We start from the raw sequence: 7,747 nt of genomic DNA on the forward strand, positions 1-7,747 counted from the left end.
TGACTCGAAGATTGCACGTTCTCAGTAATTGTTCGTATTTTGCTTCAGATGCACCTAATTGAGTGCGAAGCTCATGTTCGATTTTTTGGAAATCAGCTTCCCTTTGAGCTAAGTGTTGTTTCCATAATTCAGCAATTTCAAAACCACGTTGATCAACGGCACTCGATACTGAATTTCGTAATTCGGCTACTGTAGACAACAAGTTATCGTTTTCCGCATTTAAATTTTCCACTTTAGCATTCAAGTCATTAATCTTTTCTGTATATTCTGTTGATTGTTTCACAAGCTCAGAATTGTCATTTTCCAATTGTGAAACTTTGAGACGGGCATTTGAAGATCTTGGGTTAGTTTTGAAGCTTGAGTCTCCAAAACTTGGCATTGTTCTTGTAAAGCACTTGCATTACTTTGCTTTCCCCATATTCGATTAATTTAGAGTTAGTCATATTTAACTCTGAAGCTAATTGATCTATATATTTTAGATTCTAATTCTGCCTGTTTCAGCAATGTTATCTCTTCATTTAAATGGGAACACCTATCTGTCAATTCAGCCTTTTCTTTGTCTGAAACCTTGTGAATATTTTCATATTGGGTTTTGTAAGATTCGCATTCCTGCAGTTGCGTTACATAATAAACTTTGGACATTGTCTAATTGTTCTTTTAAATTCTGGTTATCTCTTTGCAAACTGCATAACTCTGCTGCAATTCGAGATAATTATTATACAATGCTTCATAATTCTCTGTAGAGGAAATATCCTTATTTAGCTTACTATTAAGGTTACTTATTTCAATTTTAGTTGTTTTGTTCCGATATAAGTTCATTATTACGTGAAGTCAACTGATCTATAACGGCTTGTAATTTTTCATTTTTTCTATCTTCATTATTTCGTCATTAACCCGGTCTTCATTAAATGTTCTGGTAATGCTTACTGCACCTTGCGAGACATGTTTAGACTCTTCATCCCATTGTAAAGACGAAACCTTATCATTTGCCTCTTTAAATTTGTATTTCCACAATTCAATTTCATTATCTAATTTCTCTTTCATATCGGTCAACCTTTCGTTAGCATTGCTAAATACTTCATTTTGTTTTTTATAGATTCTTTATCCCGTTTTTCTTTTATAAGATCCACATTTAATTCTTCTACTTTCTTCTCTAATTCATGAATATGGATTCTAAGCTCATCTTCAATTGCACTGTCGAGGAAAGTCGACTGCGACACCTGTTTGGAAACTTTCAATTCATTCTTAACATGTCATTACTGGATTTAAGCTCTTTTAATTTCTTTAAAGCTTTCACAAGTTTTGCGTTACTCGTATCTAACTCAAATTGTAAGCTTTCATTTTGTTTTTTTAGTTGGTCTATTTTATCTTGTAAATGTGTTAATCCTGGCGTGACGCTTGCTAATTCCTCTTCATTTTCCCCTAGACCCCATCCTTCGTCTGAATTAAACGGATCAGCTTCTGGCGTGGGTTGTTGATTTTCGTCCCCATATAACATTCATAAGCCTTTTAGGGGTAATAATAGGCTCTACGTTATCAGGATTAGATGTGCTAATGCCTGTATTCAATCCTGAAGCTTGGTTTGATTTATCTTTTTTGACAATAACAGGTTCAGAAAGATCAGAAATAATTTGTGATTCTATAGATGATAAATCAAAGCCTTTTGATTCTTCACTTAATGGCTCAATCGTAGATGATATAACCATACCTTCTGTTTTCGGAATATTCATTTCGAAGGTTAATTTCGTATTCTTAATTCCTTTATTAGTTCTTTCTTTTTGATTCAGGAGAATTTGGAGCTGCTCATTGTCTAGTTTTAAGGCGCGTCCGTCTTGTAGTAATCGAGCTATTTCAGCTGATGCATTGTTTAGCTTGACATTCAGATCTGATATGTTACTTTCCAAATTAGATACAATTGTTAGATTATTTGTTTGATTAATATGAAATTTATTGGTTAACTCTGATATTTCTTGGTTTTTACTACTAATCACTGAATTTAATTTGTTTATTTCACTAATATATTGTTCTGTATAATCTGGAGCAACATAAGTTTCTTTGCTTGAACTTTTTGTCAATAATTCTTCATTAACCCTGTTCAGGTCTTCAATATTCAGGTTAAGATTTTCAATATTGAGTCTATATTCTTGAAGCTGTGATTCTAGCTGTAATACTCGTTCACTATATTTTTCACATTTTTCATTTAAAACTTTTTTATCTTTAATAGCGCTCTCAATTTGTGTATTAAATTCTAATTCTAAATCTTCAATTTTTCTTCTGCAATATTAATGTTTGATAATCATGTGTAATTCGCTTTATTTGTGTTTCGAGGTCTTGCACTTGTGATCGATATTTAGCCATTTCTGATTCAGCCGATTCAAATTTATTTGCTTTATCGACAAACTGATTACAATGCTCTTGTATATCAGACAAAGACTTTCGTAGTCTCTGATTTTCATCCATTAGATGTTGGACTTTATTTTGTAAGTCTTTGTTTCATTATCTATTTCATACAGTTGTTTTTCAACAACTCTGTCGTGATCTATGAGAACTGCCAGTCTGCTGACTAATTCATCTTCTTGATTTGTGTATTCATTATAGGCCTTTTTTTTCTTGTAGTTGAGTGCCCAATTGATCAGCTTTACGTTCGAGTGAATGTCTTCTGTCTTCCATAATTGACACAGAATCTTCAAGACGATCTATACGACTCTTATACTTACTAATTTCCGCTTCTAAATTCTCTATGTATAGATCTCTTTCTTGAATTTTAGCATCATAACCAAATTGCATTTGAGTTCTAATGTTATCTTCTTGTTCAAATTTACTTAACAAGTCAGCTATTTGATTATCTTTCTGACTTATATCGGCTTCCATGGCTGCGATCTTTGTTACGAAATTTGCGCTTATTTTTCTGATCTATTTCGTACTCGACTATTTTTTGTTTAAAGAATCTACATGTTTTTCAGTAGAACGTTCTCTCGAACTTCGTTTAATTCTTGAGTAATACAAGTTAATGATTCATTTGCTACTGATAGTTGCTCTGTGTATTTTATCAGTTGATTCTCCAAAGATGCCATTTCAGATTGCATTTGTATAATATCTTGTGACTTTTGGCTATCTAAACTATTTTTCTGTACTTGCAACCTGTTTATTTCCTCTTCAGCGTGTTTTAATTTATCTTGCAACACTGGAAGTGTTTCTACTTGGATCACTAACTGTTCTATATGAGAATTCTTTGATTCTAACTGCTTTTGTATTTCGTGGTGTGCTGTCTCTAGTTCAGTATACATTGACGCCTTTTTCTTTATATTGACAGCAAACTTTTTCAATTTTTCCAGTAATTCTTTATTTTTTGCTTCTATGGCATTAAATTCCTGTTGTAAATTATTCTTTTCAAAAGATAATTTGTCGAATTTCTCGGTGGTTTCTTTAAACATTTGTGTCAATTTATTTAATTCCTTATCTTTTTCGGTAACACTTGTGTGCAATTTTTCATTTTCTATAGATTCCTTCCTTAGTTGCAACTTTATTTCGTGAATCTCTTCGTCTCGTTCTTTATTTTGTGTCATTAGCCCCGAAACTTCCTCTGAATGTTTTTGCTGTTGGGTCTGTAATTCAACAATAAGATTTTGATTTTCATTGTATGCTTCTTGCAACTTCTTTAACTCTGTGTCTAAGGTAATATTTTTATTCTCTAGAGTAGCTTTTACTGAGAGAAGCTGTGATTTTTCCTCTTCTAATTGACTTATAGTTTTTTCATACTCTACAAGCTTTTTCTGGAAACGCACCTATTTGCTTATTTAGAGACTTTACCAATTCAGCATTTTGATCTTTAGCCTTTTCTTCTTCAAGTAATTCAATAGTTGACTTTAGTTTTTGTGACACATCATTCAGTTTAGTTATTTGATTTATATACTCTGTCATTTCTTTTGTCTTTTGCTGTATAGTATTTCCGTAACTGCATATTTGTTTTTCATATTCCAAAAGAAGACTTTCCAATTCATTAATTCGACTATCTCGACCGCTAAGAGTTGCAGAATACTCTTGGTGTATTTTATGGATATCTTGCTGCAAACATTCGTTTGCTTGTTTGTACTGCAATAATTGCTGTTCAGATTCTTGATTTCTACTTAATACTTCTATTTCCTCTTTCAATTGATGGTTTTCATCAGTAAGAGTTTTAACTTTATGTTCATATGAAGAAATACTCTGTAGTAACTCGCTTTGTTTCTGCTGTTGCTCTTCTAAGGACAATATCTTCATCTGGGAGTCTGCAATTTCAGCTTCTCTCTCTTTTATTGTATTCTTCAGCTTAAGGATTTCTTTTGTCAATTGTTTAACAGATTTAGTTCTGCTAACATTTTTGTCACCCACAGATTTTTCATCTTGTGGCGGTTCGGAAGGAATGCTTTCTGAAGATTCCTCGACATTTGATGGTTTTGTCATTTCAACAGTTTCTTTTAATATTTCCACTCGCTCACGTTTTAGTCCTTCAATATGTTGATTGAGTTCTTCATTAAGCTCTTGTAATTTAATCTTTTCATTGGTGATCAAATCTATATTATTTTGCAGATTACCACATTGGTTTGTTAAATCAACTATTTTTTCATGCAACAAATTGTTTTCAATGTTAATCTTGCTCATTTTATCCATAACTTCTTCCCGTTCCTGAGTAAACAATTCTATTCTTTTTGTTTAAATCTGCACTTTGTTCCATTAGGGTTTCTATACTTTTTTCGTTTGGTGGGGACACATTGCCTGCTTCATCATCATCGACTTTGCTTTCCATGCCTTTGTTATACTCTTCAAGTTCCAATTTTTCTTGGGTAGTTAAGGATTCCACAATCTCTATAGATTCTGCAGAACTAACTTTCTCTGCACTTAATTTGTCTAATTTATCAGTGAGCTCCATATTTTCTTGTATATAATTTTCGAGTTTATGTATGAGTTCTTCTTTTTCTTCCTCCAATAATTTGATTGTTCCATTCAACTGTTCTTTATCTAATTTCAAATTTTCTACGATAATTTCTAGCTCCTTCTTTAAAGCAGTTAGCTCGTCAATCTGTTCTTCTAATTGAACAGATTTCATTTCTGAGCAAACATGTTCATTTTGTAGCTGAGATATGTCCGCTAGTTTATCTTCCATTTCATTATTTTTTTGTTGCAAAACATGTAATTCTTGAAACACATAATATCATAGTTACATACCATTCTAATTTAAAATACTATATAAAATAAATAATGGTCGAAAATTACCTTGAACTAAATCGAACTTCTGTGCTTCTAATACACTAATTGACTGAAGCCTTGTTTCAGCTAAGTTCTCCATTTCTAACATTTTCTTATAGACATCAGATTCCGTCACTAAAATAAAAAAAATGGTATAAATTATTAAAGCAAACAACGCGCAAAATTTTCATGTTTCCATTTTTTGGCTACCCAAGGTTTGACAGCTAAAAATTGACAGTTTAATAAAAATAATCTTACATGAGTAACATCTCGAAGTTACTATTATAATTGTAATCATGATAACTATCTGCATAAATATTAAAAACAACAATAAAAATGTGTAAGATACTTCAAACTTAATAATGAGATTCAGAGTTCATATTTAAGTACAATAGTTTGTATACCATTAGTTGAACAAATTATCAAAATACTACACCGATCCACTGTCATAATCAACCAAGTGCAATTGTAAATTGCCTTTTTCTTCCTCAATTCTGCAACTTTCTGCGAAAGTTGATGCAACTCTGCTCATTAAGTCTTGCAATTTCAGCATTGTTATCAGACATTTTACTAAAGTTATCAATAGTCTTCTGCATTTGTTTTACTTTTAATTTATGTGTTGATTTTTCTTTGATCATATTTTTATTAGCTGCTTTTAATTTCATTGTTAAGTAATGTAATTTGTTCATTTGCACTTTTTAACTTTGCTTCTAATTCTTTTATGTCCAAGGTTTGCTTTTCATCAGAGAATTGCATTTCTTTATAGTGTTTTACATCAACTTCTGATGTAGACAGTTTCGTTTTCAGATCTTCAATTACTAAATCAGTACAAACACCAATATCAACCATGTCTACGCATTTTGCTTCTGTATTTTCCTGATGTGTAGTAACAGATTGTAGTTCTGATATCAATTCCTGTTTCTGGGATATAATGTATTCCTTTTCTAAAATATCTTTATTCAGAGACTGTATTACCATTTCCAATCTCGATATCTCATTTTTGTTTAATTTCTTATCTGTATCTTGATGTAATGTTTCTGAAGACAAGTGACTCCAGGGAGATTTCATTTTCGAAGCAGTATTTCTACCCGTCTTTCGAGTGGGTACTGGGCTACCTTTTTTACTTGGAGAGCTTCCTGTTGTCGATTTCGGTTCTGCATTTATTGTAGCCAATTTATTTTCTAGTTCCTTGTTAGTTTGCCTTATTTGACAGTTTAACTGTTCTAACAACTCAATTTTTAGTAAGTTCTACCATACTGGCTATTTCCCGAGACCCTTTTTCTTCTTCCACATCTAACTTTTCTTTAGGCGAAGATTCTGTGCTAGCTTGTGTCAAGTTTTGTAGAGCCATTTCTAATTTTGAAATTTCTTGTGCTTTCAAATCCAATTCTTCTGCTATTTTTGCATGAGCCAAACTTATTTCAAATCTGGAAGCTTCAAGGATTTTATTGGCTTCTTCTAAACTACAAATTTTCTCGTCTTTAGATTGTATATCTTTGAGCAATCTTTGTTTTTCTTCATTCCATTCAGTCTCCATGGCTATAAAGTTTTCCTGCATCTTAGTCATTTGTGTCCTGGTATCTTCAAGTAATGCCAAAGAGTCTTTTTCTAAAATATAAAACAGCATATTTAAAACAGTAACATAATCTTAAAGCCTTAAAAAAAAAATTGAAGCATTATTTACCTTTTTTACTCAATGTATCAGACATAAGTGTAGTAGCCATATTTTTAGCTTCTATAATCTGATCCCTCTCATTGATCTTTTCTTGCAAGTCTAAAATAGTTGTTTCCATTGCTTTCATTTTGACTTGCATCACACTTAAAGCATTTTCTTTTTCCTTTATTGTAGTTGTCAACTGAACAATATCACTGTTATCAGCAATCTACAAACATTTAAACATTCACTAGGTACTTAACTATTTGTTATGTTATGTAAATACTATCAATAAGAATAGTTATTTAATTTTAGAGCCATATATTTATAAATATTTCCCATTAGATATGAATGAATTTATGTATTGTGCATTACTTGCATTACTTCTGTAATTCCTTAATATCCCTTTAGTACAGATGCAGTTTTACGCCCGGCAATAAGCTCTTTTCCAAAGAAAGTTTGTAACTTTTTACATTATTTTTAGATAATTTCTTTAGGCAACAATATAAACTTCATATTTTGAACAGAAAATATTTCGAGTCAAGATACTTGAAAAGGAGATATCAGAATGCAAAATTTTACCTTTCCTTTATCCAGTTTTAAATCTACTGCAGAATCTTTTCTAACATGTGTTAATGTATTTTTTGCTGGCCGTTTACTAATTTCTTTGTATTGTTTTATCCTTTCCATCAAAATCTCTTTCTGTTTTAGTGTGTTTGCTAGACTTTCACTTATGCCAGGTACTGCAAGAAACATAAAACTAATTATGTAGATTGTTACAAGTAATAATTTCCTAAGTAACCTTAGCTTAACAACTACTAATTACTATTTAATGTGTAGTTACATGTAATATTTGTTAGTCACTAG

The 7,747-nt window shown here is 31.4% G+C and overlaps 4 protein-coding genes across 6 annotated transcripts; all 4 read right to left on the reverse strand.

The window, feature by feature from the left end:
• Positions 1–1,049: 1,049 nt before the first annotated feature.
• On the reverse strand, positions 1,050–2,871 carry LOC119192120 (nuclease SbcCD subunit C-like). The gene is made up of 4 exons (XM_037445960.1): positions 2,718–2,871; positions 2,512–2,659; positions 1,533–2,274; positions 1,050–1,220 (listed from the first exon to the last, which is right to left on the reverse strand). The coding sequence occupies exons 1-4, from the start codon at positions 2,869–2,871 to the stop codon at positions 1,050–1,052; spliced, it is 1,215 nt and encodes a 404-aa protein (XP_037301857.1).
• Positions 1,863–5,362, reverse strand: LOC119192118 (golgin IMH1-like). Of its 2 annotated transcripts, none has more exons than XM_037445956.1 (2): positions 5,254–5,362; positions 1,863–5,175 (listed from the first exon to the last, which is right to left on the reverse strand). In XM_037445956.1, the coding sequence occupies exon 2, from the start codon at positions 3,564–3,566 to the stop codon at positions 2,949–2,951; it is 618 nt and encodes a 205-aa protein (XP_037301853.1). In that variant the 5' UTR covers positions 3,567–5,175; positions 5,254–5,362; the 3' UTR covers positions 1,863–2,948. The 2 variants fall into 2 exon arrangements, with proteins under 2 accessions (XP_037301853.1, XP_037301854.1); XM_037445957.1 differs by having other exon boundaries at positions 3,019–5,175; positions 5,254–5,356.
• On the reverse strand, positions 3,754–4,641 carry LOC119192121 (vimentin-like). Its single transcript, XM_037445961.1, has one exon. The coding sequence runs from the start codon at positions 4,639–4,641 to the stop codon at positions 3,754–3,756; it is 888 nt and encodes a 295-aa protein (XP_037301858.1).
• A 567-nt stretch (positions 5,363–5,929) lies between the features above and the next one.
• LOC119192119 (putative leucine-rich repeat-containing protein DDB_G0290503) lies at positions 5,930–7,652 on the reverse strand. Of its 2 annotated transcripts, none has more exons than XM_037445958.1 (3): positions 7,463–7,651; positions 6,911–7,109; positions 5,930–6,834 (listed from the first exon to the last, which is right to left on the reverse strand). In XM_037445958.1, the coding sequence occupies exons 1-3, from the start codon at positions 7,634–7,636 to the stop codon at positions 6,458–6,460; spliced, it is 750 nt and encodes a 249-aa protein (XP_037301855.1). In that variant the 5' UTR covers positions 7,637–7,651; the 3' UTR covers positions 5,930–6,457. The 2 variants fall into 2 exon arrangements, with proteins under 2 accessions (XP_037301855.1, XP_037301856.1); XM_037445959.1 differs by having other exon boundaries at positions 6,378–6,834; positions 6,911–7,082; positions 7,463–7,652.
• Positions 7,653–7,747: the final 95 nt, after the last annotated feature.

The sequence above is a fragment of the Manduca sexta genome, unplaced genomic scaffold (genome assembly GCF_014839805.1).
Source record: "Manduca sexta isolate Smith_Timp_Sample1 unplaced genomic scaffold, JHU_Msex_v1.0 HiC_scaffold_2381, whole genome shotgun sequence".
Classification (NCBI taxonomy): domain Eukaryota; kingdom Metazoa; phylum Arthropoda; class Insecta; order Lepidoptera; family Sphingidae; genus Manduca; species Manduca sexta.

What these genes read in the sequence shown, in the direction of transcription:
- LOC119192120 (XM_037445960.1), bottom strand. Translation starts at nt 2,871, where the DNA reads ATGGAAGCCGATATAAGTCAGAAAGATAATCAAATAGCTGACTTGTTA. An exon ending in AGAGTTGTTGAAAAACAACT is followed by an intron (nt 2,275 to 2,511) that starts GTATGAAATAGA and finishes TTAATATTGCAG; the next exon opens with AAGAAAAATTGAAGATTTAG. An exon ending in GCACATCTAATCCTGATAAC is followed by an intron (nt 1,221 to 1,532) that starts GTAGAGCCTATT and finishes GTTTCCAAACAG; the next exon opens with GTGTCGCAGTCGACTTTCCT.
- LOC119192119 (XM_037445958.1), bottom strand. Translation starts at nt 7,636, where the DNA reads ATGTTTCTTGCAGTACCTGGCATAAGTGAAAGTCTAGCAAACACACTA. An exon ending in TAAAACTGGATAAAGGAAAG is followed by an intron (nt 7,110 to 7,462) that starts GTAAAATTTTGC and finishes AAATGTTTGTAG; the next exon opens with ATTGCTGATAACAGTGATAT. An exon ending in TGATACATTGAGTAAAAAAG is followed by an intron (nt 6,835 to 6,910) that starts GTAAATAATGCT and finishes TTTATATTTTAG; the next exon opens with AAAAAGACTCTTTGGCATTA.
- LOC119192121 (XM_037445961.1), bottom strand. Translation starts at nt 4,641, where the DNA reads ATGAGCAAGATTAACATTGAAAACAATTTGTTGCATGAAAAAATAGTT.
- LOC119192118 (XM_037445956.1), bottom strand. Translation starts at nt 3,566, where the DNA reads ATGACACAAAATAAAGAACGAGACGAAGAGATTCACGAAATAAAGTTG.